General features: G+C 56.2%; 15 protein-coding genes across 15 annotated transcripts; 6 read left to right on the forward strand and 9 right to left on the reverse strand.

Annotated features, from left to right (window-relative positions):
* Positions 1–76: 76 nt before the first annotated feature.
* MKK02DRAFT_39135 (subunit 17 of mediator complex-domain-containing protein) lies at positions 77–2,307 on the forward strand (the record flags this gene model as incomplete). The annotated part of the gene is made up of 8 exons (XM_053090454.1): positions 77–183; positions 217–450; positions 483–976; positions 1,027–1,253; positions 1,298–1,387; positions 1,436–1,827; positions 1,873–2,118; positions 2,172–2,307. The coding sequence occupies 8 exons, from the start codon at positions 77–79 to the stop codon at positions 2,305–2,307; spliced, it is 1,926 nt and encodes a 641-aa protein (XP_052942936.1).
* A 75-nt stretch (positions 2,308–2,382) lies between these two features.
* Positions 2,383–3,988, reverse strand: MKK02DRAFT_18674 (uncharacterized protein; the record flags this gene model as incomplete). Its single annotated transcript, XM_053085991.1, has 9 exons — positions 2,383–2,481; positions 2,527–2,906; positions 2,942–2,962; positions 3,013–3,099; positions 3,156–3,174; positions 3,224–3,309; positions 3,374–3,610; positions 3,698–3,807; positions 3,861–3,988. The coding sequence occupies 9 exons, from the start codon at positions 3,986–3,988 to the stop codon at positions 2,383–2,385; spliced, it is 1,167 nt and encodes a 388-aa protein (XP_052942937.1).
* A 529-nt stretch (positions 3,989–4,517) lies between these two features.
* On the reverse strand, positions 4,518–5,733 carry MKK02DRAFT_39137 (Alpha/Beta hydrolase protein; the record flags this gene model as incomplete). Its single annotated transcript, XM_053090455.1, has 7 exons — positions 4,518–4,603; positions 4,665–4,753; positions 4,798–5,167; positions 5,212–5,283; positions 5,331–5,401; positions 5,453–5,514; positions 5,569–5,733. The coding sequence occupies 7 exons, from the start codon at positions 5,731–5,733 to the stop codon at positions 4,518–4,520; spliced, it is 915 nt and encodes a 304-aa protein (XP_052942938.1).
* Positions 5,734–6,751: 1,018 nt separating this feature from the next.
* On the forward strand, positions 6,752–7,300 carry MKK02DRAFT_39138 (uncharacterized protein; the record flags this gene model as incomplete). Its single annotated transcript, XM_053090456.1, has 4 exons — positions 6,752–6,804; positions 6,870–7,015; positions 7,075–7,089; positions 7,155–7,300. 4 exons carry the CDS (start codon positions 6,752–6,754, stop codon positions 7,298–7,300), a joined length of 360 nt encoding a protein of 119 aa, XP_052942939.1.
* A 44-nt stretch (positions 7,301–7,344) lies between these two features.
* On the reverse strand, positions 7,345–7,974 carry MKK02DRAFT_18564 (putative defender against cell death 1; the record flags this gene model as incomplete). The annotated part of the gene is made up of 3 exons (XM_053085970.1): positions 7,345–7,411; positions 7,542–7,640; positions 7,730–7,974. The coding sequence occupies 3 exons, from the start codon at positions 7,972–7,974 to the stop codon at positions 7,345–7,347; spliced, it is 411 nt and encodes a 136-aa protein (XP_052942940.1).
* A 484-nt stretch (positions 7,975–8,458) lies between these two features.
* Positions 8,459–9,189, reverse strand: MKK02DRAFT_39140 (cytoplasm protein; the record flags this gene model as incomplete). Its single annotated transcript, XM_053090457.1, has 5 exons — positions 8,459–8,533; positions 8,595–8,717; positions 8,765–8,900; positions 8,956–9,008; positions 9,064–9,189. The coding sequence occupies 5 exons, from the start codon at positions 9,187–9,189 to the stop codon at positions 8,459–8,461; spliced, it is 513 nt and encodes a 170-aa protein (XP_052942941.1).
* Positions 9,190–9,647: 458 nt separating this feature from the next.
* On the forward strand, positions 9,648–10,546 carry MKK02DRAFT_34870 (Snf7 family; the record flags this gene model as incomplete). The annotated part of the gene is made up of 6 exons (XM_053089030.1): positions 9,648–9,663; positions 9,711–9,730; positions 9,787–9,864; positions 9,925–10,140; positions 10,205–10,339; positions 10,388–10,546. 6 exons carry the CDS (start codon positions 9,648–9,650, stop codon positions 10,544–10,546), a joined length of 624 nt encoding a protein of 207 aa, XP_052942942.1.
* A 214-nt stretch (positions 10,547–10,760) lies between these two features.
* On the reverse strand, positions 10,761–12,015 carry MKK02DRAFT_39142 (uncharacterized protein; the record flags this gene model as incomplete). The annotated part of the gene is made up of 4 exons (XM_053090458.1): positions 10,761–11,138; positions 11,355–11,475; positions 11,543–11,616; positions 11,788–12,015. The coding sequence occupies 4 exons, from the start codon at positions 12,013–12,015 to the stop codon at positions 10,761–10,763; spliced, it is 801 nt and encodes a 266-aa protein (XP_052942943.1).
* A 963-nt stretch (positions 12,016–12,978) lies between these two features.
* Positions 12,979–15,301, reverse strand: MKK02DRAFT_18583 (fungal-specific transcription factor domain-containing protein; the record flags this gene model as incomplete). Its single annotated transcript, XM_053085974.1, has 7 exons — positions 12,979–13,234; positions 13,300–13,417; positions 13,467–13,946; positions 13,990–14,419; positions 14,465–14,970; positions 15,022–15,049; positions 15,164–15,301. 7 exons carry the CDS (start codon positions 15,299–15,301, stop codon positions 12,979–12,981), a joined length of 1,956 nt encoding a protein of 651 aa, XP_052942944.1.
* A 434-nt stretch (positions 15,302–15,735) lies between these two features.
* On the reverse strand, positions 15,736–16,579 carry MKK02DRAFT_39144 (putative mitochondrion protein; the record flags this gene model as incomplete). Its single annotated transcript, XM_053090459.1, has 3 exons — positions 15,736–16,224; positions 16,290–16,427; positions 16,526–16,579. 3 exons carry the CDS (start codon positions 16,577–16,579, stop codon positions 15,736–15,738), a joined length of 681 nt encoding a protein of 226 aa, XP_052942945.1.
* Positions 16,580–16,977: 398 nt separating this feature from the next.
* MKK02DRAFT_29058 (transmembrane adaptor Erv26-domain-containing protein) lies at positions 16,978–18,617 on the forward strand (the record flags this gene model as incomplete). The annotated part of the gene is given in 5 exon segments (XM_053087697.1): positions 16,978–17,050; positions 17,255–17,334; positions 17,402–17,786; positions 17,928–18,551; positions 18,571–18,617. The coding sequence occupies 5 exon segments, from the start codon at positions 16,978–16,980 to the stop codon at positions 18,615–18,617; spliced, it is 1,209 nt and encodes a 402-aa protein (XP_052942946.1).
* A 261-nt stretch (positions 18,618–18,878) lies between these two features.
* MKK02DRAFT_39146 (glycosyl hydrolase) lies at positions 18,879–20,826 on the reverse strand (the record flags this gene model as incomplete). The annotated part of the gene is made up of 6 exons (XM_053090460.1): positions 18,879–19,154; positions 19,220–19,569; positions 19,622–19,858; positions 19,912–20,290; positions 20,360–20,464; positions 20,524–20,826. 6 exons carry the CDS (start codon positions 20,824–20,826, stop codon positions 18,879–18,881), a joined length of 1,650 nt encoding a protein of 549 aa, XP_052942947.1.
* Positions 20,827–22,403: 1,577 nt separating this feature from the next.
* On the forward strand, positions 22,404–23,215 carry MKK02DRAFT_18472 (acyl-CoA N-acyltransferase; the record flags this gene model as incomplete). The annotated part of the gene is made up of 5 exons (XM_053085956.1): positions 22,404–22,531; positions 22,643–22,687; positions 22,761–22,912; positions 22,982–23,037; positions 23,102–23,215. The coding sequence occupies 5 exons, from the start codon at positions 22,404–22,406 to the stop codon at positions 23,213–23,215; spliced, it is 495 nt and encodes a 164-aa protein (XP_052942948.1).
* A 511-nt stretch (positions 23,216–23,726) lies between these two features.
* Positions 23,727–24,106, reverse strand: MKK02DRAFT_39148 (uncharacterized protein; the record flags this gene model as incomplete). Its single annotated transcript, XM_053090461.1, has 3 exons — positions 23,727–23,759; positions 23,812–23,987; positions 24,082–24,106. The coding sequence occupies 3 exons, from the start codon at positions 24,104–24,106 to the stop codon at positions 23,727–23,729; spliced, it is 234 nt and encodes a 77-aa protein (XP_052942949.1).
* Positions 24,107–24,380: 274 nt separating this feature from the next.
* On the forward strand, positions 24,381–25,205 carry MKK02DRAFT_18657 (uncharacterized protein; the record flags this gene model as incomplete). The annotated part of the gene is made up of 4 exons (XM_053085988.1): positions 24,381–24,438; positions 24,526–24,653; positions 24,715–24,888; positions 24,948–25,205. The coding sequence occupies 4 exons, from the start codon at positions 24,381–24,383 to the stop codon at positions 25,203–25,205; spliced, it is 618 nt and encodes a 205-aa protein (XP_052942950.1).
* Between the last annotated feature and the right edge of the window lie 1,721 nt (positions 25,206–26,926).

The following is a 26,926-nucleotide window of genomic DNA, read 5'->3' on the forward strand; positions in this document are numbered from 1 at the left end:
AAGAGGAAGATGGGAAAGGGCGGCAAATGACTTGTCAACAATTTGGGTGGAGGCTGATCTTGTGGTTGCCTATATCATGGAAGACATTCGACTATCTATAGACGCGTACACCCTAGACCGTGCCGCTGGAAAGCAGCGTGTACGCAGTATAGAGCAGGATGGGACGCTTGTCTATGCCACTCCGTACGTCCGAGGCAAGGGAGGGGCTGACTCCAGGAAACCGGCAGGAGCTGAATTCGCCGACGAGGTAGAACGACTATGGACCGAGTACCCAGATGGTTTGCTCGATATCACAGAGGGCCAGCTGGAGGCACTGCCAGCGGAAGACGAGGCTGTGAAGAAGCCTAGGGATGAGGTGGTGGATAAGGAAGAGGAGGAGCGAGACCCAGGGCGACTGATGACTGCTGAGGAAATGGAGGCATTGCGGTCCGAGGTGTTCCTTCAGCTCAAGTAAGTCCATGTCTGGTATGGACTGACGGTAGTGACGCTCGCAATGAGCTCTGGTATGTACTCGAGCTCGCCAAAACCCTGGCCCTGTCTACCGACTACACCGCCAATCCACCTCCCTATCCCGGTCAGCCCGCCCACCGGCAGGCGAACCGAAAACCAGTCATTGATGGTCCTTCAATATCGCTACAGCCAGGCGTAGAGCCTCCTATACTCCCTCCAGGGACGTTCAGCGCTACTGCTGCCAATACGCCCGCTCAGCCTGCACTCAATGTTCATGATCTCCAGCTGGCGCTGGCGGCTAAGCAGGAGGCGCTGGAGGAATGCTCGGCTTTGATTGACGGTGCAGTGGAAGAGCTGCAGGCGATGTCGGAAGCTGGGGACAGGTTTTGGCAGAGTGTCAGGGAGCTTCGGGATGGGAAGGGCGGAAGAGGGCAATGGGCTGTTGTCCCCAGGCCGGACTTTGGCCGGGTCATGACCGAGGGAGAGCGGGCGAAGGATGTCATCATCCCCTACGCGCTTGACGAAGGTGAGCTGCTTCATCACATCGAAAATGCGCGGGTCTCGTCTGACCTTCAGCTCCGCCTGGACTTCGCGCGCGATCTCTAGCGGCGTTCGACCTCGACCCAGCCAAACTCGATGCCCTTACTTTCGGGGCCAGAACGCATCAACGCCTCCGAGTGACACTCCATGATCATACTGGGCTGCGCTCATCTATGCTGGCATCTGAGCCTGGTGATGGCGATATCGGAGCGTTGATGGAAGCTGTGCAAGCAGAAGCCGTCGATGAGGATCTGTTCAACGAGGTCAGTATTGCATGCCATTCTGGGTACACCCGCTGATCAGCCAGCTGCGCGGAGAAGCGATAAGGTCAGACTTTACGGTCGAGCCTCGTCGAATAGTCGTGACAGTTGGAGATGTCGAAGCTGTTTTCGAGATGGTCAGCATACCTCCCTTCCGCCGTCCCACAGCGCATACTGACAAGCAGTATGATACCCGCCATCCCCCAACAAATGTTCAGACGTCTCCACAGGCAGATCTCATACTCCAGCTCGCTCACCTTTCCCTCCTCCGCCTACACCGTCATCGAAAAGCCCAACTCATCGCTCAAGCCTCCAAACTCGCACCAAATCTCGTCGTCGGTCCGCCAATCCTAGCACCCATCCTGCAGGGCTTGCGATATCACCAAATGGTACAAAGCGTGAGGGGTACTCTGGCGATGTTTGCGAAGGTCTTGGAGGATAGTGGGGCCAACGCAGAGGTGGAAACACAGTGGTCGGCCGCAGGGACGGAGGATGGAGGGATATGGACCGGTGGCGAAAGCAAGGGGGATCTCCTGGAACATCTCGAAGGACGGATGCAGCTGAAGGTGGAGGAGATGTACGTATGCGAGATCTTGTTGGCAAAACAGAGCTGACCGATCAGGCCGGGCCTTACTCTGGTCCTATATCCCACTCGGCTATTCCAATTGAAGACCTCAAAATCCACCTTTCCTCTCTCTGACCCATCCGGCCTCCCTGGTTTAATAGCGGCCGACCTCGAGCTGCAGCTTTTGCAGTATGCCGAGCGGTTCCTACTTTCATATCGCGGTACAAGCGAGTCGGAGCAAAAAGGCCTGGTCTTCTTCGATGAGCTCGATGAAGTCATCGCTCTGCCCGACGCGACTTTGAGGTGGGTTCAGGTCTCCTTTCCGGATCAGAATGAGAACAGGCTTACAGGCTCAGCTTCGCCATACCTGCTCCGTATTCGACACTTCGAGCCACTTTAGAGCCATACGACACCGCCCTTCCGGTACACAGCTTCGACGGGAAGGAGATGAGCCTGGAGACCTGGCTGGCAGACATAGCAGGGAGGATGTGAAAGTACATGTATGGAAATACCACGTCGAGGAGATACTTCTCTCAGATGCTTACAATGCGACTTGCTTGTCTAGAGCTACCGTCTTGTGACCTTGCCGACCGGGAATCGATCCCCTTCCTCAAGACACCGCACCATCACCTCATCCTCCCATTCGATAGGTCTCGCCTTGCCCTCCTGTCGAGATCAGCTAACCTTCCTGGACCAAGAACGCAGACGTACCAGGTTCAGAGTCAACCTATTCCAGAACCCCGCTCCTACCCGCTTCTGACCTTCCTCACTAGGATGGAAACAGTCCACCGCGCTCAGACCCTCTCCGGGCCATAAATCCAGATCGATCGCCTCCCCAGGCTGATATATGACCCCCAGCTTCTCGTCACCTTCCTCCTCCCACTGGTGGATGACACCCAAGATAGCTTGATTGTACGCCTCGGCGAGAGCATCCATCTTCGCTCGAGCAATGTCGCCCGCCGGTGTTGGAAGCAGGGCGCAGGAGCACTCGAACGCCAAGGATGGGATGTGCGGGAGGAGTGGAGGAGATGGGAGCGTGCAGTGGGAGCGGAGCTTGAGCTCGTAGAGTGCTGAGATGCGAAATAGTCCGACTGTTCCATCAGATTAGACTTGGGTGAGAGCTTACCGATGTTGACGATGAGATTGGCTGTAGATGATCAGCTGATTTTCAGGCGTGCAACTTTCCTGCAGACTCACGGACGTGTAGTCTCAAATGCTCCACTGCCTCCTTGATCTCCTTTCCAAACTGCTTTGGAGCATGGTCAATCGGGATGTCGGTGTCGGCTGTAGCGGTTTCAGCATTAGGCGTTGCGATTTTTTTGCTTACCACCCATGCTTACGAGTCAGGCAATAGCTGCACTGTTAGTCAGCCGAGTCCCGCGCGCAGGATAAGACGAGACGAGCTCACGATGTCGTTCCCCCCAATCCCGACGTTGACAAACTTCCACGCGTCTTCCTCAATCTCCATCTGCCTGATCCGAGGAATAAGCCAGTCTGATCATATCAGCACTCTCACTGACTCCTATCACTCGGAGGCAGGAAGCAGCAAGCAGCTCACCGGAGACTTGCGCCTTCAACCCGCTGGCTACACTGCCCGAAATAGCAGCATTGAGCCCGTCCTGCTCTCGCAGTCCACACACCTTCGCTGGACAGCTGGCAGGCAGGTGGTGCCCCATAGATCCGCCTGTCACATTGGTATATCTTGATAAGATCGAGGCGAGCGAGATAGTCCCCGGGTCCAGTCCGGTCGGATAGGAGAGACCGCGATACTCGCTCCAAACCGTCAGTGGGTTCGCTGAACAATCAGCGCCACGCCGCTTACACAGAACTAGAGACCCACGAGTCAAGACTTGATTGGGATGTGGAGCCCCAAGCGACACACCCGACAATCTCCTCTTGGCATGAAGCTCCTGGTCTGGGGACGCCCTTGCCACCAATGCAGCGGAAATAGAGTCACCCAAAGCCGCTATGACGGTGATATCGTCTGGTCGTCTATAATCTCAGCCTCGCCTCGCTAAGATCTTCAATTCCGACACAAAGCTCACACGTCACGGGCAGAAGTAGGTTGCTCGCGTCTCGCTAGTCGTGGACAGCGCCCGAGATCTTCGAAGCGAACATGGGTCCCTGGTGGCCGCGGAGAGGGAGCGACAGGACCAGCGGAGAAGAGCGGCATAGACAATGCGGCGGCGACATAGCTCGCGAGACAGCTTATGAGCCTCATCCTGACCTCATTGTTCTCGGTAGTGAGTTAGTGACGGTACAAGTATAGACGCAAGCGGACGAAGCTGTTGTCAACAAAGGTCCTTGAGGCTGCTGCGGACGTCCGGAACCGCGGCGATCCGCGGAGGTGCCGTACGGTCAGTCCAGCTGGCCTTCGTGGCGGCAGGAGGCCAATCGATCATCGATCATCACGGGAGGCATCGTATTGGCGCGATATAGAACGGCGCTGGACTGCTCGGCTCATCTCGGTGGTCCTGAGATCAAGATCTGGGGCAGGACATCTTCCAAGTCAGCGGTGAGCATCGTTTGAAAACTTTGCCTTGTTCGTGCTTCTAGCTGTAGACCGGGCCAAAGCACTCAGACGATCCTTCAGACTTGTGCATACCAAATATTATAAAGGCCCTTCCTATCCACCGCATGCTGCCATCTTCTTGTATCCGGCCTACGCCCCCTAACCTCAGACATCCAAGACAGTTATCAATTCAGTAGACCGGCAGAGGACCATCATACTGCTGGTCCAGGAAGTATTCCACCGCAAAGTTGAAGAACTTCGGGTCCTGAAGTAGGGCTACAGTGATCAGCAAGACTGTCCGTTGTTTCTGCGCAAGGCTATCTGGGGGATCACCTACCTGCGTGTCCGACATGCGGCAGGAGAACCTGAGCCGCATAGGGTGTCCACGCAGCGATAGCGTCGACCTGGTTCCGAGATACAGAGCGACTGATCATGTCAGTCTTCACCGGCGTACATCACTCAGTACTCACTCGTGATCACCGTCGACGACCCAGGTAGGGCACTTTATTTTTGCGAACGCCTCGGGTCCCCACGCCGGTTCAGAGTTCCACATGGTCGCAACGGCCTTCTTCATTTCGGCGCACTTCCCGGGCAAAGGGCTGAGATGGTCGCAGGTGTACGGGGCGCCGGGACTGCCGACTACATTGTTCCTCCTGCCGAGACCGAGACCGTTGACGGAGAATGTCGTACCGTTCTCGGACTTGGTCGAACCGAGCGAGCCATCCTTAGAGTTGATGATAGGATCTTTGAGTCCGGGCTGCGAGGTGTTGTATTGCGGGTTGGGGCCGTGGGCGAAGACTCGGTCAATCCTATCCGTGTAGTTCATTGCGAGATTCAAGCCTAGAGGTCAGTTTAGGTTGAGGTGACAGATGAAGGCTTCTGACCTGTGATGCCTCCATCGGACCATCCCACGACTGCCACTTTGGATATGTTGAGGTGATCAATCAAAGCCATAGCTATCGACTCAGCCAGGCATACAGACAGGACCGGACTAATCACCTACCATACCTTGCCATGTCGTCATAGTGAAAGTCGGTGAAGCCCTGGTACGGACTACGGCCTTGACCACGGGTGCTGAGCTTTAGTCAGCCTCGACCGATCTGAGTGAGTGTTAGGCCGACCCACTCTTGCACAATGACCATCCGGCTCTTGGCGATTGCGTTTGCTTGATTGAACATCTGATTGCCCTGAACAGTCAGTAACACAGATCTGGCAAAGCAGGACGACGGAGAGGCACTCACGTTTCCGGTACCACCGTGGAGGAAGAGGACGGGGGTCAGACCAGAATCTTGGCAGCCGTACGTGGTGTACCAAGTGGCGACACCGCTGACGTTCAGGTATCGACCATCGTCCTGACCGTCGAGGTATCCGGGTTGTGCGGCCTGTCGTGTAATCAGCTCTGACATGTTGAAGCTAGATCCGCGAGCTATATTCCGACAGCGATACATACCCATTCCCACCGAGTCAATGAGCCGTTGTATGCATCGGTCTTCTCTCCGCGATCGAAGAGCACCGGCGAGCTGGCATACATGAGCTGGAAATCATATCGTGGCTTGGGCTAGACAAGCACTCACGCGTGGCAGACTGCGAGGGCAGCAAGAGTGTTGAATAGCCACATCATAGCTTCGAGCTGGCAAGTGGGGAGTCAGAGCGGGGCCGACTGTGGGGGCCGACCCCTTAATATATGATTGGAAGCTCTGAAGACTGGCGGTGCAGATAGGCAGCTATTTGGGGTTTCCTCGGACATTGCTCGGGTGACATTAGCTTCCCGCGATCCCCACACGCCGCTTTCGGGCTCCGCCTCCACGTTGAGGATCATACAAGATCGGACCGCATCGCCAAGATCTTAGTCGAGAGGCTTGTGATTCAAAACCAGCTTCGGCTACTCAGGGGTCCACTTGCAGTCCGCTGGGCATCAGCTCTATCTCATCGGAGGTATAAGTGAGTCCGGCAGCGGTTAATGATAGTTCGCTCGCAGATCGATCAGAAGCTGACAGGCCGTAGCATGTGCAGTAGAAGCAACATTTGAAGGCCTAGATCTCTTTAGGGGCCATTTGGCAGAGCGACGCAACATCCGTGGGCCGGGCCTGGGTCAGGAGGAATACCTCGAGAGATAGGCGATTGGGACGCTTCCCACTCACTACTTCCACTGGTGGAGTTAGTGGTGAAGGCTTCTTGACCTACATCAGTATTATCCTGCGATAGGATATGCACGTGATGTCTCTTGGTGGATGAGCAGTCTAGAGGCGACACACATCAGCTGCATATGCATGCAGATCCATGGCGCAGGAATGAGGAGCATCATCGCGGTGATGGCCGATGCGCTGATCTCGATGATGGCTCAGCTTCACCTTTTGACTCACTTATTGACTTTCCATCTACCTGACCATCGGCCCAGACACCACCTCAACGACCCTCCTCAGCATGTCCAACCCGATGATGAACGCCCCTCGCCCCAAGAAAGAGCCTGACTGCCTGTACGTCCCGCCAGCATCCCGACCTTCCTCGCCATCTCTCCAGAACCCTCCGGCTGACCCTTCAGCGCGTGCCGCCTGACCGGCGCAGCAGCCTTCACGGGCCTGGGCTCGTATGCCATCTATGAAGCGAGCCGGCAGGGGACGTTCAAGAAGGTCAGACCTGTGGGTGGGCCGATGGTAGCTGGGAAGATACAGGCTGTTATTGGGTTCGGTATGTCCCCCTCGCGTCGCGTCGCGTCTCGATGCATATGGGTATGGCTGATGCAGCAGTCTTTATCAGCCTGGGTATAGGGCGGCTCATCATGCCTTAATCCGACGAGTCGACGGCATCCACAAATACGACGCTGTAGAGTACAGAATAGCTCAGGTCGACCCAGTTGGGCAGGACGGCGATCCGGCGCGCGAGATCGACCTACCTCGCATCGAGCCAAACCTCCTGAGCGAGGTCCTGGCGCCGCTACAGAGTACAGCACCTCAAGCGGTCTCGCCAAGGTAGCTACACAGTATCACATGCATCTAGTCTCTATACCCCATCCCCGCCTAGCCCAGGAAATTGAAGCAGAACAGATGCAGGATCACACTACTCGCTGCAAAGTCCAAGAATGCTCTGTGGGATCAGCTCGATCCTCGGCTTCGCGCGCGTCCAGCTCCCCTGCGCGATGCTCTCTACCTTGTCGCTCCCCGGTCCCCATACGTCCCTCTCCGCCCGCCGCCTGAGGAAGAGAGTGATACAGTACCTTTCTTGCGAAATCGCCTTGAACTCGGAATCTCTTCCTGGTGCCACCTGCGCCCGAAGTCCAGCGAGTAGTACGAATTGACCGACTGTCGAGCCGAATCTGGCATTATCAGCTCAGTCCCTCCTCGAGCTGCCGGTCCAGATCTTTCCAGGAAATCTCCCTTCAATCCAAGCGAAATGATAACTCACCCTCCAACAAACGCATAGTACGGGAAGCTCGTCACCAAGATCCGATACGCAAACTGCAGCACCCCACTCAGTACGCAGAACAGCAAGAAGCTATCAATGAGCTTGACGCGCGCCGGTGTTGTGGACGCGTAGTTGTGGACGAGGGTGGAGAGGGAGTTGGAGAGTTGGGATTGAACCTCGGCGGCTTGTTGCTTTGTTTCGGCTGCCGAGGGGATTTTGGGGACGTTGATGGAAGAGCTGGACATCTCTGCGAGGAGGCTAAGCTGTCGTGTTGGGGGTGCTGTTGGCTGTCTGGGTGTAGTGATTGATTGAGAGCTGAGAGATATCGCAAGGGTGGTCTACCTGTTCAAGGGTATCGTAGCGATGCCGTAAGGGAATGTGGCACTTCTTGCGGGGTTGGCCACCCTACTCTCGTCCACCTTCGACTCTCCGCAGGTCCGGCACTGCTTTCATCCGTGGCTAGCAGATTCAGACGCTTGCAAGAGGTTATCGTCACACCTAGTACTCAAAAACGGGAGAATGGCTGCTTTGAAGCCACTGAGATGATGCTGAGGACCCCCTGTCCGGGACATCCAGCTGCTTGCTGGTCCCCCCCTCATCATGGACTCCGCTGTCATAAGCAGCTCTAGACCCCGAGGGCAGTCTTTACTCGGCATAAAAATCTTGGTCTGACAGGACCATCGTATACATTGCATGATTCACAGCCGCTATAGCAAGCCTTTGAGCAAATTACGAGCTAACAGCCATCGCCGCCTGCGCCGCGTTGTAGACCTTGTCGTTGAGACCAGCTCTGTTACGGGCGATCTGTCAACCGTCACCTTGGCTTCTTGATCCCTTAGACCTGTAACAAAGATGCGCTGCTCACCTCAATGGCCAAGAACTGGACGCGCGTGACCAAGATGCAGTTGTCCTGCCCATACGGCTCATCCGCAATCGCATTCCTTCGGACCAGTGTCCCGAAGTTGAAGTCCTCCACACGGCTCTCATACTGCTGCATCAGCCCATACTCTGTCCGGGATTAGAGAGATAGCTTACAGGCATGGTGAAGCTCCTCCATCGCTCCTTACCGCTCATCGATTTCATCTCGTCCTCGTCCAATAATGCGAGCGCAGCGTCGAGCTTGTACTCTGGGAAGAAGTCCAAGAAGGAGTCGAGGAGCTCGGCGTCGATGCTAGTATGTCAGCTCGACCTTCAGAGATCAAAGCGGACCTCAAAGGGCGACGTACGGTGAGAGCTTGACCTGCCTCGGCGGGACCGCGCCGAGGAGCTTTTCATATGCCTGATATGATCAGCTCTGAACCTGCACATCTGCTCGACTAAGCACGAGGACATACATTGAGATACTCGGCTGTCTTCTCCGCGAAGTGCATCTCAATCTCCTGCGCGTTGTCCGCTGTCTCGCCGTCGAACTGATCTTCGAGGTCTTGCGGGTTGCCTGCTGTGTCGGGGTTGGAGTCCATCTTGTCTATGGTTGTTGTCAAAGTGATGCTTGAAGTGTGATACAGGTCTCATCTCTAGGCTGGGAGGTTGATTATATAGGACTAGTCGACTACCGTTGGCAGTGTCAGCAATTGACGCAGTGCAGATGCTTACCCAGATCCACATGTAGCTTGGTGGAATGTTCGTCGGGGCTCCACGGTTGAGAGCCTCATTGATCATTGATAAGATTGGGCTCTGCCGTAACCTGGTAATAAATGGGAGGAAGGACTAAGGTTGCGACATCGCCTCGTTCACCACCCTCCAGCTCAGCTTGCCTCAACGATTGCTATCTTACAGCCTGTAACCATCCCATCACTCCTACTATATAGCCACCTCGTCGCCTAACGAATAGCACAGCGGGCCCACCTTCCTTCCAAATATTCAAGAAGAGCTCAGAAAAACACCGGAAAAGAAGGCCTAACGAGCAACCCAAACAACCATGTCCGCTCTTGAGAGTATGTCACCTTCCTGGTCGGCGCGAAAGGACTGAGCTGACGTCCAGAATCACTCTTTCAGCTCAAAGTATCATAGCCAACACGCCTCCAGACTCGCACTTCGGGCGGGAGCTGACTAAGTAGTTCACAGCCAAGACATTACAACGTCAAGCAAAGAAGGCCAACAAGGATGAGACAGTCGAGAAGAACAAGCTCAAGTCTGTGCGTCTACTCGCTTTGCTGGCGCTCACCGTCGTGAAGAGATCTCAGCTGACCATCCAGGCGCTCGAAAAGGGCAATACCGATATAGCCAAGATCCACGCCGCCAACTGTATCCGCAAAAAGACGGAAGGGCTCAACCTCCTTCGTTTAGCTTCGAGACTGGATGCTGTCTCCAGCCGACTAGAAAGTGCGATCACCATGCGACAAGTAACGGGAAGCCTGGGGAGTGTGGTCAAGGGGATGGATAAGGCGATGCAGAGTATGAATCTGGAACAGGTAAGTTTATAGCCGTGTGACCAGCATATCTGGACCTTGGAAAGAGCTAGGGCTGATACCGTAGATTCAAAATGTGATGGACAAGTTCGAGGCTCAGTTTGAAAACGTAGACGTTCAGACGTCCATCATGGAGGGAGCCATGTCGGACTCCACGGCGGTATCGGCGCCACAAGATCAAATTGATAATCTGATCAACCAGGTCAGCTGCCGAGAGCTATCAAGTTTGGGACAATAGCTGATATCGCAGGTCGCGGATGAAGCTGGACTAGAGAGGGAGCACGGGCTGGGCGAAGCATCAGTACCGACGAAGGAGTTACAGCAGCCTGTGGCCGAGGCGCAGGGGTCGGTGCGGGAAGAAGACACGGCGCTGGCGCAGCGGCTGAGAGCACTGCGGCCAGCTACATAAGCGGTCTAGTCCTCTGGACTGCTTATCGCGCGGAGGTCTCTGCATACTGTTGTAAATGTCTTGTTTCACGACAACCACCATCTCGCTTGGGCGCTTAAGTGAGCCTCGTATTCGTACTGACGGAGATTCATGCTGATTCTTACTGTACCCATATACTGACTGACTACTAAATGACCTCTGAGCTACTGGCACTTCCCATCGCCAACCACACTCTCTATAGCTTGACCTCATACCTCGGCTCGCTCTCCCGGTCCTTCACGTTCCTCCCCAGGCCCAGCAAATTCCCGCCCTTCCTCGCTCCATTCTCCAGCTGCTCCATTCCCTCCCCCTTCAACCCCATGACGTCTCGGAACCACTCTCCCGCCCTGCTGAACAGCGCGACATTCAGCCCGACATCGGCCCCCTCCTTCCCCTCCCGATGCTCGTAGACGTGGCACCCGCATACTTTACACATGAAGTGGACGTTGGGGTAGGTGGCGTCACTGAATGTGTAGCGGATGATGCTGGATTCGAGGGGTTTATGGGGGGATGCAGGGGAGGGCGGGTGGAAGATGATTTGAGGGGGCATAGGGTAGACCCATAAGGCGCCGTTCTGCAGGTCAGCGGGAGGTTGGCGAGTCGTCACGAACCAACTGGCCGAGAAGCAAGACCCATGTGGTATGAACCGGTGCCGGAGAACTAGAGGAAAACAGGAACTCACGCCTAGACAGATGGAACACGCACAATCAGACATCTCCTCCTCCACAGCCTTTCCTATCGGCCTGCACACCACCGCGAACTTTACAGCCTGGCAATGACAGCTTCCTACATAAGTCTCCGTCTCGCAATCCATCTCGGCCGCTTTGGTCGCGAGTGCATCTTCGGCGCCGGGGATATCGGACAAGGTGACCTCCTTGTATACGGGCTCGCGAGCAATGGCATCATTCCATCTATCGACTCAGCGTCATTCTCTGTGGATCTGCGAATGCTATCTGGAGCGGGGTGGATCCGACTTACATCTCAAGGGGAAGCTTCCAGAGGTCAAAGTCGGGGTTCCGGATGGCTCGGAGCTGCCATATAAGCTCTTCCGACTATCTTCTCAGCACGGCAGGAGCAGACGTGCGTTGATGAAATGCCTATCATCGTCGGGCTTGTTGTGCTGCATCAGGAGGTAGGTCCCGCACATCCCACAGTGCTGCTCGTATCAGACAAATCTCTCATCGCCCAGGCATATTCGGCACTAGCACGAGATGGCCGCTGACCTTATGGTTCGCAGTCTTGCTGCCGAACTTGTAGTCCTTCAAGCCTTCTCCGCCCTTATGCAATACCATCGATACCCCAGGCACGAACGCCCAGACCACCCGCCGTTTCAGGCAGAAGGAGCAGTCGCATACTACGCCTTTTTCCTCGAGGACGCCATGCGGGAGGTTGAGGAGGTAGATGTGGGATTGACAGTGGCAAGAGAGGATATACTGCTTGGTGTCTGACATGCTGGTGAGTGCGTCTTGGGATAGTGAGGCGGAGGAAGGCCGAGAAGATGAGAGTAATGATACAAAGGCTTCGGCCGTCGGGCGCCGGGTTTCGGTTGACGGGACCTGACAAAGTTTCCGGAATGGAGGAATGTGGAGCTGAGAAGGCTCACCCCGAAACCAGTCCTCAAAGGTGAGAGCGTGAAGACTAATCATCCCATCTACCGATCACTACACATTACAATCGCTATCCCCTCAAATTCTGATGTACACGGACCCCCAGACATTCGCTCTCCCCATGGATCCCGCGGACACGTCTACGACCCCAGAGACATGCTCGCACTATCCCTCCTGAGCAGCATGCCCAGTCCGCCCATCGCCATCGACGACGCCGAAGACGAGCTCCCTCCATTTTGCCCATTCTGACCATTCCCACCACTCTGACCATTGACTCCGCCTCGTGGGAAGCCATCACCTCCCGGCCCGGTTCCCCCCTGGCTCGAGATGGAATCATACCGTACCCCCGCCCCCATCTCCGCTCGCGTCGGAGCCGACATGGATCCCGATCGGTCATTCGTGCCATATATCGTCCGGCCATTTGTGCCGCCTCCCAGACTCGGCCTGGAGCCTGACGCAACCGGTCCCGGCGCGCCCATACCACCTACCCCAGCTCCAGCTCCATTGTGCAGACCGCCAATCCCAGTGTTTGCCAATATTGGCGCATCCAGCGCCGAACCCTCTTCGACCAATCTCCAAAGCAAGGCTGCATTGCCCCTGTTGAGCTCTCCTTTACTCGCGAGCTTTTCAGCGACGCAGAGGAGGAGATCGAGGATTGGCTCGTTGGCGAGCTGGGGGCGGGTGTTGGAGCTGAGGATAGAGTCGAGGAGGGCGTTGGTCAGTTCTGTGGGGGTGGAGGAGGGGCGAGGGAAGGAGGGTGGGGAAGTTGGGAGGGTAGTGGCGTAGGCGTAGAGGACGAGCTGGGGATCAGGTTCTGTTGATCGAAGAGGCGGGAGAATATAAAGGGGAACGTACAGTAGTCAAGAAGACAGCCCAGGGGGTGTACACGCCCCAGTCCGCGAACAGAGCCTGTTTGAGGTATCGCGTCGATTGCCACAGACATGTGAATGCGTCATCAGTCTTGGCCCAGAGTCGACAGCGTTTCTTGGCGTCTGCAAAGTGGCGGATGGAGAGCGCTGAGCCGCAGATCGTCGGGGCGCCCGCTAGAGCAAGAAGCATAGGTCTAAATGTCAGCTGACTCCCCAATCCTCCAGTACCGTGAGACGTAGAAGGGCTTGAGCAGCTTACATGTCGGAGAGCACCGACAAGATGCTTATCCCGAACGTATCCCGCATGTCCCTAGTCTCGGCCGAAGAGCTCGAATGCTGAGTCGCGCCCTCCCATGTCGCTCGAAGATGTATCAACGCTGTCTCATCAGCTTCCAGCTCCGCTCAAAGCAGGGCAAATCAGCTCACCATCCTGCGTCAACTTTCTCCAATGCTTTGCCCCCTCCTTGAACTTGATTCCCATCCCACCTTTGATCCGATGATCCCATGCCGTGCCCATCAATCCCAACAGGACCATCTGTACCGCCAGACTACTATCCACATCTACGCTGAATTGCAACTCCGCCTGCGCTACCATGGCGCTCAGTATAGCAGACGAGAACCCCTCGGGAACCTGGGTGACGCGAAACTCGGGGTGCAGGCCGGGCAGATACGTTCCGCGCGCGTGTCGGCGTCCTGCACCAGACAAAGCCGTGGAGGGCGAGGCGGCGGTGGTGCTTGATCGGGCGCGTAGCCAGTCGCCTGCGGACGTGGCGTCCCATTGTGAGCGGGGACAGGGAAGGGGGAGATCATGGGCGAATATAGAGAGTTGGCGGGAAGAGTGTTGGTTCCAGAATGCCGAGATCTGAGTGTCGAGCATGAGGACGCAGTAGGCCGCACGACGACGTTCTGTCCGTCAGCACCGTTGAACCAGAAAGAGGGGAATACTCACCCTCGCCTTTTGCCCAATTGGCCCAGACCTCATTTTCCCCTTCTCCAGCACTCGCACCCTGCACTCCGATCCCTTTCTTCCGACTATGCGCAACGACCGTGGACCACATGCACTGCGCGACAAACAGGCTCTCTTGATTCCCATACCATGTGTCGTAGATGTGACAGAGCGTGAATGCCTGGAAGATCGAGACGGGCGCATCGGTTCCGCATTGCTGGACCAGCTCGCCCCGGATGGTAGTGATGAGTGGGGAGAAGTCTTGACGGTGTGTGGAGTGAACGGAGCCGGTGATGAGCATGAGGACGACGAGGTAGGTGGGTGCAGAATCGAGGTCGAGGGTGCCGCGGTGGATGAAGGGGAAGGAGGGGGCGACGTGTGACCAGTACAGACGAAGGTAGTCTGTCACCACGGAGAAGGAGAAGTCGTAGAGCTGACCATCAGCTTCCTGCGGTATCGATCAAGGTGGGATACGCACCAGATACTCTGCTTGTAGCCTTGAAGCCAGCGTAACAGAAGCCATCAACTCCTGTCCCCTCGCCGACGACTCTTGAGCCCTCGTCAATGTCATATTCCATGGTAGCTCCACGGGAATTATCGGCTCATTGTATGGCCCCGCCATCGACTCGGTCAGGCTGGGCAGCCAATCCTCCTGCGGCAGAAAGACGGGGTCCCATCCCTCAAACATCTCAAACCCGGTAAGTTGCAATCCGACATCGATGCCCGCGGACGGAAGATAGGAAGAAGAAGCGGCGGCGTTCGCGCGAGACATCATGGATGTCCCGTGTCCCGAAGAAGAGGAGGATGAGGGGCTCCGTGCGCGTTTGCCTCGGCTCGTGCGTGATCCCTTGCCGGACCAGGCGCCGCCGTTTGCGCTGTTCGCGGGCTCGGAGGTACAGACGTTACGGCGTTCGTGTCGCTGCAAGAGATCGAGTCGTTTGAAGGGACGATGACAGGTTGGACAGGTGAATATGGTGGTGGAGTCTGCTTATCAGCGAGAAGCGGCGAGACGGGTTGATGGACATGGAGACTTACGGTTGGCTTGATGTCTGATCAAGTGGTCCTGATGGGTCAGCCTGAGTCCTTCGGCAACGCATTGAGGTACAGTCAGCTTGACGGTGTACCAGCCAAAGTTGCGAGGTTGGTGTGTGATCCAAGGCCAGCGGCGAAAACTCACCTTGCGTGTAAAAGTCTTCTTGCAAGAAGGATAATCACACTTGAACGCTCCTACCGTCTCGGGCTTCTCGTTCGTCGCTGTCCCTTCCGGCTCGACATCGTCATCACCATCAGAGTTGCTGCTCTTGCTAGAAGGCATGTTTCACTATAGGTGATAAGGGCAAGTGTGGCAAGAAGACAAGGAGGGAGGAATCCTGAGCCAAAGGGTGGGGACGGGAGAAAGCTAAAGTGGGGTTAACCACCGGACAAGCAAATCCGGATCCGGATTTTGACTCGGGCACAACCCGGGGGCTGCTGCAGCAGCTGGTGGCAGTTGTACAGTCGCAGCTATCCGTTAGTCTAGCTATCAAGACTCGCAGGGAGCTCCCAAGCACATTGCGCCAATGGTGAAGCTCGTAGATCTGGCTGCACTTATATGGTATATCACCGCGTATACCCTCAAGACACCCGATACTCACTCTCATCGAAGTCGGCACCCGTCTCGCTCGCTGACCCTGGCGCCTGACCAGTTGAGTATCGATGACACGATCAGGATGTGTCTCATCGATGCACTACCATGGGCCCCTTCTTTTCCTACACCAACCTCCCGCCCCTATTCCTCGTGATCCCACCGTCCCCCACCCTGCCCAGCTTCTCCACATTCGGCGCTCCCCACACAATAACGTTCCCCTTGCCCAGCTCCACCAGCCCCCTCTCCCTCACCCAGCGCATATCGTCCAGCCGCTTAGGGAGGGGCAAGTACCCTCCCAATCCCCTCGATCCACTCCTGAGCCCATCCATATCCGCCCCTTCCCAGATATCCGCCGGCGGGGTCGCTCCGCTGCTTGGCAAAGGTGGTTGAGGGGCGCCAAATGAACCAGTGACGGGAACGTCGGAAAGATCTGCTCGAGTCGAAGGAGCCGAAGCGCCCCCAGCGGGCCGAGAGGGGAGGGTAGAGATGACGGATTGGAACGCCTTGGTTTTGGATTGCTCCTTGGCGGCGGTAGCGGCGCGGGCTTCGTCTTCTATTGATCGGAGGCCAGAGCGTTCTGCGAGGGGAGGAAGAAGGTCTTCCACGTCGGACTGTGGGTCAGCGGGGATTTTTGGGAAAGCGCAGAGGGGTAGTGAGGGCCAGAGAGGGGACATACGAAATCATCCTGCTTGACGCTGGAGATGGAGTAGGTGTACACCCCAGCTGCAAAAAGGGCGATAGTGGTCCCGATGATGGCATTTCCGAATCGGAAGGGCTTCCTAGCTCGTTGAAGACTGGGTGATGGGCCACCTCCCTAGAGCCATCAGCACATAATCCGGGGACTCGCAGAACTGGTCCTCGCGCCGTCATTCACGAACGAAGGGGCCTCGACTCTTCAGTGTTACTACTCACCTGTCCCTGCGGGTGGTACGACGCGTCTATGACTCTGCGTGATGGGCCTGACATGACGATGCTGTAGATGGTGTGATGAATAGGTGATCGATGAGTTACGAGCTCTGCGTGAGCGAAATCCGATCTTTAAGTGATGCTAAAGCCACGTGTTTGAGCTTTGAGGGAGATGCCGAGAAGTCGTACTCCACCGCGAAGTTGCCCAACGCGTATTTAGGATGGGGAACCTTGTTGTCCACTATACCTATATCTACCCACTGCACACTCAAGCAGGCTCGTCAGAAGCACTGAAAGGCCCATTTCAGGCCGTACAATCGACCTTTCGAAAAAGAAAGAGCCCGTGAGACGAAAGCGCGTCAACCAGGTGCTCCCTCGGCTCCGCTCTTCGACCTTAAAGACACCTTCGTGCTTACTCGGTTGACCTGGCGGTCGTCTAGGCGTCGGACCGAGGCAAAATGTTCTCATTATTACATCTGATGTCGTATGTGGGCGCGCTTGCCGCGTTCCTCTTTGTGACATTATCATTAGGTGAGTTCTCGCTGTGGTAGATGACGGCCGGACGTGATGTGAGGAGGATGAGTCCGCGCAGTGTGGGGTGCGCCAGGGTCAAGGCGAGTTCGCGATCCGCGGGCTGCGAGATGCGATGGTATAGGACGGCGGGACGAGATAGTGGAGAAGCATGATGTCTATACGCTCGAGCAAACCCAAACTTGAACCTGGCTGACACCCCAGCGAGCGGTCTCCTATGGCTGGCCGAACTCATAGAGGAGCATTCGAGATATGCCAAGACAGTAGGCATGCGAGGAATATATGTAGGTCTCCCTCTTCCTATCCCGCTCCGTCTTCTGGCCCCCGCCTGGACTAGCGCTGACTCGGCAGACCATCATATCCCTCCACATTCTTCTCCTGTACACCGACTCCCTCCCCGCTCTCCCCGTCCTCTTCTCCATAACCTGCCACCTCATCTACCTATCCAACTTCACATCCTCCTGGCCCGTCATCTCCCTCTCCTCCCCGCGCTTCCTCGCCTCCTGCGCCCTCGTCATCGCCGACCACTTCACCTGGTTCTTCCACTTTGCCAACAAGGCCAACGAGGCCAAGCGCAGGTCGCCGAACCGGTATTCGTATGGCGCGCCAAAGGGGAGAGGGGAGGGAGAGCATGGGTTCATGGACGTGGCGGCGTTCTTTGGGATTTGTGTCTGGGCGGCGCCGCTGTTTCTGTTTTTGAGCCTGAGCGCGAATGATAATGCTTTGCCGTCGTCCAGTGAGTCTTTCAGAGGAGGTCGCCATGATCTGGATAAGGGGAAGGGAGGAGAAGCGGACGCATTCGGAGCGTGGGTCTTGGACCAGATGGGCAGGGGCGAACATGACCATGATAATGCATGGACTTGAGCTGATTCCCCAGTGGCCTCAGCCCCGCCTTCTCCAGGAAACGCCATCGACCTGAACTCTCCCTTCCTAAACGGCTCACCTCGTCCTCGCCAACCCGCCGCACCCCGGACCTCCATCCTCAAATCCCTCCTCGTTCCCCTCGTCTCCCTCCTGCCCCGTCTCCGCCGCAAGAACCGACGGAACGACGAAGGCCTCCTCGCTCCGCGTACGCCCATTCGAGGCTCGCCTCTACACTCACCCGTACCTATGAGCGGAACGACCGGGTATTTCCCATGGGGAAACGGACCGGGATCTTTCGCTGGTGCCGGAGGGAGCGGGCCAGGCGGTGGGTCGGGCGGACTCAGTCGGCCTGGAACGCCAGGAGCAGGACCTGGCGCGAGCGCCTATGCGTCGGCCTCGAGCTCTACCTCGGCGTTCTCGAGCCTGTCGCCCGAGATGGCCAAGAAGCCTACGATCGCCCTTCAGCGTCCTCCGGGTCCACCACGGCGCGTTCAGTCGGAAATGCAGGTGTCGAGGGGCGCGCCGGGGAGTAATCCGAGAGGCATAGCGACGAGGAATGGGGTGCCGGCTACGCCTGATTCTGCGTTGGGACCGGCGTCGGGGTCAGGGGGAGATGGAGCGGAAGGGCTGGGACAAGGTATAGCGGGACGGTCTAGTGTGGAGGGGCTTGAGAGGAGTGGGCCGATCGGGGGCCCTGCGATGAGCCTGGGACCGAGGGGCGGGGAGAAGTTGGGCGGGGCGGAGGTTCTGGAGAGTAGGAACTCGGGGTTGACACGGCGGAAGGCAGATTAGAGGGTTGTTGTTTATTGATCATTTGGGGTAATGGGGGTACACATCTAGATCCGCTGGACTGCGGTTTATATCATCTGCTTCGCACTCGGCTTCACGCGCGGTACACACCGTGACTGAAGATGTTAACACACTGACATGATATCTGATGCATTTCGCACATTTGCTATGCGATCTATTTCCCACCAGCCCGGATTCCCTTCCACGATACGTCCGAAAACACCGCCGGTGTGCTCGTTGCAATCCCGTCCACACCGCAAGAGTACAGTCCGAAGAACGTGCCGATAAAGTACGAATCGTATGCGCGCTCCCTGACGAGTATACTCGCCGGGACTTGGCCGACGGGGACGGGGGCACCTAATGCGTCGATGATGGAGAAGAGGTATCGGTCTGGATAGGCCTGGATTAGGATGGATAGCTTGGCGGTTTGGGGGTACTCTATCCGGGTCGTCTGTGTGGATGAGCTCTGGGCGATTCGGAGGCGGGACGTTCAAGCCGCGCGGAGCGCTGACTCACCACAAAGACAGGATCCTCAGTCTTGGGATCCGAATGCCGGAAAACCAACTCCCTCTCCTCCGTCTCTTCCCCAGATCCAGCACGCAGCTGGACCCCCAGAGACACATAAGACCACTTGCTCCACCAGATCGCCACCCCCGCCTCCTCTCCCTCGCGCTTCGGTTCGAAATCGAGCGTAAGCGCCCACTGGCCCTCAAAGCACGTCTGCTTCTTCAGCAACATGGATATCGCCGCGTCGTCTGCGAGGGTATAGGGACCGCCGTGGATCGTCAGGGAGCCGGGATGGGATGTGAGGTCGAAATCGGCTTTGAGGGGCGTGCGGGGCTGATACCACCCTTCTTTTGCTAGGTCTGTTCTGTCAGCTCTGCTTGGCTACCTGAGCTGGAGGAGAGTTTAGCTTACTCCTACCAGGCTGAAAGTTGGCAGTCCATGTCTCTTCCTCTGCCGAGCGAGGCAGATCGACGTGGGAAGGACCGTCTATGCTCGCTTTTTGCCGCCGGTTGACGATCGGCCAATCATCGACCCATTCCAGGGGGAGAAGGAAGGTCTCGCGCCCGAGTTGAGAGTTGACGCCGTTCTGAGGCCGAACAGCCAGAAAGACAGCCCACCATCGACCATCCGTACCTTCGACCATATCCACTATAGATTGATCAGCGTCAACATCCCTGTACGCTGAGACGGACAAGACCCACTGTGTCCCGTCTGCTGAATCGTCTCATCGTCCCCATTATACAACATCGGGTTGACCGTCCCCTTGTCCCCAGCCTCCCAAGGCCCCATAGGCCCCACCCGACTACGCGAGATATGCTGCTGGTGGTCCAATTCGGTCCCGCCGTCGGCCGTACTGAGGTAATACCACCCATTCCGCTTGTAGATGTGCGGGCCTTCGCAGCATCGGTTACCAGTCTCGAAGTTTTGGCGCATGAGCTTGGCGGGTCCGAGAGCGCGGCCAGTGGTGAGGTCGACCTGAACGACGTAGACGCCGGAATTGTACCATCCGGGCTCGCCGATGTAGCCCGGGACGGGCTTGCGCCAGGAGTACCAGACCGTATCGTCGTCGTCGAAGAAGAGCTGGGGCATCAGCTTAGGACCAGGCAGATCGAACAGCGGACAGCAAAGAGCTTCAAACTTGGAGCTCACATCTTGGTCGATCCCGGTCACGTCAAAGTAGATGGGCTCGGTCCACTTGGTATCGTCAAAGATATCGTCTGTCGAGACGTAAAACCCTCGCGCTTGAGCGGGGACCTACCAAGTCAGCCCTCCCTTACCAGCACCCACAGAGGCGTACAGACTCAAGAACTCACATCATTCTCATTAGACTTGAGTCTCATGTAATTGATCGCAGTAGTCATATACCACCTCCCCTTGTGATACCTCAGCGTCGGAGCGTTAATCCCCACGCCCGCCTTGTTCACCAGCAGGCTCAATTGGCTGGGCCGGTTCAGCGCATGCCCGATCAACTTCCAGTCGATGAGGTCGGTACTGTGGTAGATGGCCACGCCCGGGAAGTACTCGAATGTCGACGTAGCGAGGAAGTAGTCGGCGCCTCGCCGACAGATAGAGGGGTCGGGGTTGAAGCCGGGTATAATGGGGTTGCGGTAGGGCATTCTGGGAGATTGTATGTTGGAGAGATGAAGAGATAGAGACGTTCATGGCTGGAGCTGTGACAGTGCAGGGCACAGTACCAGTATCGGGCCGAGGTCCGTCGGTTGTCGGACATGCCGGCGCTTTCGAAGACGATGTCGGAGCAGAGTGGAGGAGAGTGGGGTGGACCAGGGGAAAGTTTTCGCACATCCTTGCGAGGATTGGCAATACGGAGGAATGTCGTGGGAAAGCAGGCCATCTGAGCGGCGAAATAACTCTAAGCCCTCAACACCACTGCGCTTGGACCCCCTGTCGTCTCGGACTCTAGCCGCTCGATTCTCGACTCGGTGTGGGTAAGAATGGCCACTCGACCCAGAACTACTCAATCTTGAGTCATTGACACGATGATGGCGCGATCGCGAGCAGGGGTACTCCCAGCTCCTGAGCGGACCAAGTGAACACTTACTAAACTCACATGCATCTGCAGATGAAGGGGCACGCACTCATCCAGCATCGGACCGATACCCACTGTCTATCCCGCCAAACTGATACACAGCAAGACTACGTCTGCAAAGCCGAGCACATAATGGGCTGCCGCTGATCGCCCCTTTCACGTATCTGCCCGCTGTTCGGCTGGTTCGGCTTCGTCTGCTTCACCTACACACAGCTTCATTATCTTCTACGTACATCTCTACACCGTGCGTTCTGTTACATGAAGGAGCCCTGCGCTGACCGCATGCAGTGAGACAGCTCCACTAGAAAAGAAGGTCGATACCTGGACACTTGTCCAGCCTGGACGAAATGTTGAGTCTCAAGTTAACGTCCATGCGCTTTGTGCCCTACAAGACGACTATAAACCAGGCGTTGATGGCAGTTGTGCCTCTTCCAAGTGGATCTGGCACGTTGGTAGCTTCCAAGCCACAAGGACGGTCAGAAACATGCAGCTTGTACATGATACGATCTCCTCGACAGCTCATGCACAGCCTACTTGTCCATCTATAAATTATATCGGGATGACGATGCGGACGCCATACGCGCCACGATACCGGTGATTCGGCAAGACCAATTGAGCATGAGCCGGTCGCGATTGCACGATCACCGGTGTGATCGATGAGGAATGCGGATCTCCGAATCCGTCGTAAAGCTTGAGACTTGCTTTCATCCAAAATAAGTTTCACTTGCTCTAGTCTAGTTGCACATGTTTATTACTTCTTGTATACCATATCACCTTCCATAGTCGGCCAGCCTAGCATTGCCTGCGATGGTCCCACTCATCAGCAAAGTCCTGCCGAAATTGGGCATATCGACCGACAAGGCATCGCATCAAGGAGCGCGTCCGAGCTCACCAACTTCACGTCGTCCCGTGTCGCCTGTACTTAATCACGCGCACGGTACCCCAGAACCCACGATACCCAATATCGGTTCTCTGGGTATCACCGACACCTCCACCGGCGTGTGCCTGGGCGAAACCCAGAATGGGACGGCCAGGCATGCGCACCAGAAGGTCGAACGAAGGGAGGAGGGATGGTCCAGTAGAGACAAGGGCAAAGGGCGCGCTCTGGATCGAGTGGAGGAGCAGGAGACTGTGTTTGAGTCGGGTATGAAAGGGATAGGAGGAAGAAGGGGGCCGGAGGGTTATGTGGGCGAACTGTATTACCGGCAGTATAGGAGCGAGGTGGAGGATCTGGGGGAGCTGATGCGGTTGGTAGAGGAAGAATTGAGCGAACCGTAAGCCTTCCCTCTCCAATAGCGAGGATCTCTTCAGGCAGATTGGAGAATCAGCTGATATGTGTAGATATAATAGTAAGCCGGGATCCTTACTTGACGAACAAGTCCCAGAGCTGATCGCGTAGTCTACACATTTCGATACTTTGTCATTGAATGGTATGTACACTCACCCTGTCCTCTACAAACATTCTTCGACCCTTCTGCGGCGGTCGCTATGCTGATCTTACAGGCCACACCTCGCTTTTCTAGTGTTCCCCTCGACCGAATCGAGAATACCAATAGGCACGATCGTATGCAAGCAAGACGATCATCGCGGTCGCACAAATCGAGGGTATATCGCCATGTTGAGCGTGGACAGGGGATGGAGGCGGAGAGGTATCGGTGAGTATCGCTCGCTATATCTCTGACCTACTTTAAGGGATCGAACAAGCGTAGTGGCTGACAGGGCAGCTAGCAGGCTGATTCGGATGGCTATTGACGAGATGACGAGGAGAGGCGCGCATGAGGTAGGTTGCCTTCATCCCTCATCGCCTTGAGTGCTGCCCGCTGAGAAGAAAAGCTGACGGTCAGATTGTGCTTGAGACGGAATGCGACAACTCGACGAGTATAGCACTGTATGAGTCGCTGGGGTTCATGCGGGAAAAACGACTCGCCCGGTTCTACTCGAACGGAAAGGACGCGTAAGCACTTCTCACCCAGTTCCTGCCTGCTCGATACTCTGCCCCACCTACCTGATACTATGCTTGCCGCGTCCACATTGTCCCTCCTGTACTACGCTGACGTGACAGCTTCCGCCTCATCCTCGCCCTCCCAAACCACCCGTACCTTCAAGAATCAGCCGACGAAGCAGATGACGCTCGATGGGCAGTAGGCGAGGGCCCAGAGTGGCTGGAGCATCTGGGAGAAGAGGAGGCTTGGGAACGAGGTCTGGGCGGGCCGGTGGTGGGCGACTGGGGAGATCCGAGGGGTGGGCCTGGGCGGATAGGAACGCCGAGACCTTCGGGGAAACCGGAGTTACCGCCTAGACCGAGGGAGTGGGATGGGATGTATACCTAATTGTCATGGGGTAGATGTTCGAGTCGTCAATTGGTAGTAAGCCTGTTGCTCGTCTGCACCAGGCGCTAACCCATTGAACGTCTCCACAGATACATCACAGATGGCTAATTACAACTCCTTCTCGCTTCACTTCCGAGCATTACTTGTTGAGCTTCTCGGCCTCAGCCTTGAGCTACATGTGTCAGCTACAGTCCGGCAACTTTGTGACAGGACACGCAGCTCACCTCCTCCCTAGACTTGGGCTGCTCCAGGCTGTTGGCGATATCCGCGGAGGGCACATGCGGGCCCTTGGCGGTGTACGCGTTCGCGCCAGCGCTCTGGAGACCACCGTGAGCGGCAGGCTCAGAGTTGAGGTCAGAGGGGTTGTTGGTCTTGGCCGGATGGGGAAGGATGTTGAAGGCTGGGGAGGTCAGTGGGGGGACCTGCAAGGGCGACCTGGGGAAGGGGGTGGCTGAACGCCCCGGTGAGTCGAAGACTTGGAATCGAGGACTTACACTGCTCTTCCTTGTTGTCTGACATCTTGGCTATGTTGGTGTCTGTGGTGGGTGATGAAGATGGTAAGAAGAAGTACAGATGAAGTATAGGACGGCCGCGCGTTGCATGGTGGCGACGCCATGGCACGCGCGAAGGAGAAGGAGAAGGTGATGACGTCAGAAGGTTTACGAGAAGCTGACGTAACGAGCCAGAGCACGCACGGACCTCGCACCCAACGCGTCGAGCCAAGTACGAGGCACAATATTATAGCTGGTCAACTATACCTTGACCTGACCTAAGCAAGCAGTGACCGAACATTATGAACGCTCTATCGGATGAGATCGAGTCGGTTCTCTTCATATCTCGGGAAGTGATGGGTGAGTCCCGAGATCTCCGGAGAGGCAGTCCCGGGCCGAGCTTGCCTCGAAATGCGGAGCAGGAATGGAGATGGGCTGATGGTATAGTGTACCAAGTTCCCCCTCGGACATCATCATCAGGGTACAAAGCAGCAGACTGGAATGTCGAGTCGTTCGTCTGGAAGGGCAGACTGAGAGTGATGGAAGTCGGCGATAGGTGCGAATTGAGACTAGAGGTGAGCCGCCATCTCTTCCCGTCATTGTCGGCGGCGGCGGGAAGTAGAGCTGACAGAATAGGACGGCTCAACAGGCGAGCTATTTGCGCAGGTCAACTATGCCTCACCTTGGACACAAGTCGAGCCTGTCTTGGACAGCTCCCGGTACTTTGTACTCCGCGTAGAAGGGGAGGGCGGGAAGCGCGCATCAGTTGGGATGGGGTTCCAAGAACGGGGTGATGCTTTCGACTTCAACGTGAGCTAAGCTGCCCTGCCGCAGATCCTCTTGCTGGGATCACAGCTGACATTCATTAGGTAGCTCTACAATCCGCTTCCAAGCGGTCGAACCCCTCATCCGAATCGAACCAGGCATCGGGTCCGCCAAAACCTGTCGCTCCGCCAAAAGACTACTCGTTGAAGGAGGGTCAGACATTTACGATCAAGATACCTGGGAGAGAAGGCAAGCGGGCCGGCGGCGGGGGTAGCGGTGGGCCGTCATTACTGGGGGAAGGAGGAGGGGGTGGTGGGATGTTTGCGTTACCGCCCCCACCGCCCCCTGGGCGGAGAGGATGAAGGGAAAAAGGGCATTTGCTGGCTAAATGTGACTGCTTGCGGTAGCGGCTGCGTGCTGACCTCCTCTGATGCTGCCTGATGCTATTGATATTGCTCGGAGAGGGTCATATCGAACATCCCGCGCCATGTACTGTCATCCCTTGTCATCCGTCTCGAGCTGCCGGCTTTTAGGACCGATAAATCACTGATGTATGTCTTCTCGCTCTTTAAGATGGCAGAACTTACCGCCCCGGATCCTGTCGACGGGCTATTGATGACCTGACATACTGAGAGGGCCTTGCGGTAGACACTCACTTCGTTTTGGCAGCTGCATACTGGAAGGTAAGACCTCAAAGGAACGAGGTGCAGTACCAAGCAATCCCCTGATGAGGTGCACGCCAAGCAGCGTGATCACACTGTCAGAGCGTTCTCATCATGGTATGCAGGCATCTCCGCGTGAGATCACTCACTCTGTTCCTATGAGCAGTGTGTCTGCGGGGCCACGTCACAATGGATCGAGAAGGAGGGCCAGACACTCCTTTGATGTAGGTCTCCATCAAGGTGGTTGGCTACCGGTTGCTAAGCGTGTCATCGGCGGGTGCAGGGGTTTCAAGGGGAATACCCTGACTCCGTCTTGTGCGCCGTGTGTTTTAGGGGCCAGATTGTCAAGGGATAACGAAGGGTACACCACCGACCTCTGATGTCCCACTCCGTGAGCAGGAGAGTCTCAACTTCACGGGCGGGTTTCAGCAGCTGTGGACAGCACATATATAAGCGACAAAAGTAAGCCCCCGTTTGCCCTGCTCACGCCTTCAAGACAAAGTCGTGAGTGCACCCGAAAGGTACTTCAAGATCAACTCGAGCCGCTACCTACTAAAGATGACCAAATCACTCCTCTACCTGATCCCCCTGCTCGGTCTGTTCCTCCCCTATGTCTCGACTGCGGCGGCAAAAGCTTGAATCATCTCAATGTTGATGAAGAACGATGAGCACACCGATCATAAAGGTCCGAGTCAATATTTCGATGTTGCGAACGTTAAAGGACAGCCAGAGACCCTCCACTTCAATCTCCAAGGTGAAGGCTCGTATAAATTCCTCCTCACATCGGTTGAGAGATTGTCGCCGGAGGAGGAGAAAAAGCTGGTCCCGGGCATTGGGGAGTTTACGGTCCATACGAAGGAGGGGGACAGAGATGATGGAGTCAAAGTGAGCCATCATGATGCTATTGATCACTTCGGAGTCAAGCTGATCTATCGTAGTGTCATCTCGAGGGCGATTTCAAGGATCCTGCGCATGGCGCAATCTGGTGGTTCACTACCAAGGAGCACAAGAAGTACAGCAATCTCTATGACACCAAGGATTGTCCAGACACAGTCAACGGGATCGCGCTCAAGTGTGATGGCGACAAGAGGCCGATGTGTATGGTCAACGTCAACGGAGACCCTATATAGAGCGCTTGTCATTATGGTGCTGCTACCAGGCTCATCAGCTCGACTTGCTCCGCAGTCTTGCGTGTGATATAGATTGTAACAGTAGATCGAGAATGTACAGTAGTCCAGTAAAAGGAGAGTGTGGCGGGATCCGGATCATTTACATCGCCAACCTTGTCTCACTTGAACATGATGTCGCGTACTGGCATCCATCATTTCGGTATCTAGTCTGCGGGGAGTTCTGCGCCCAGCGTACATCCAGCCGGGCACAAGGAGACGATCTGCAACGCAAACGTCCCTCTAACAGATAAC

The sequence above is a fragment of the Dioszegia hungarica genome, assembly GCF_025882075.1.
Source record: "Dioszegia hungarica strain PDD-24b-2 chromosome Unknown MKK02contig_19, whole genome shotgun sequence".
Taxonomy (NCBI): domain Eukaryota; kingdom Fungi; phylum Basidiomycota; class Tremellomycetes; order Tremellales; family Bulleribasidiaceae; genus Dioszegia; species Dioszegia hungarica.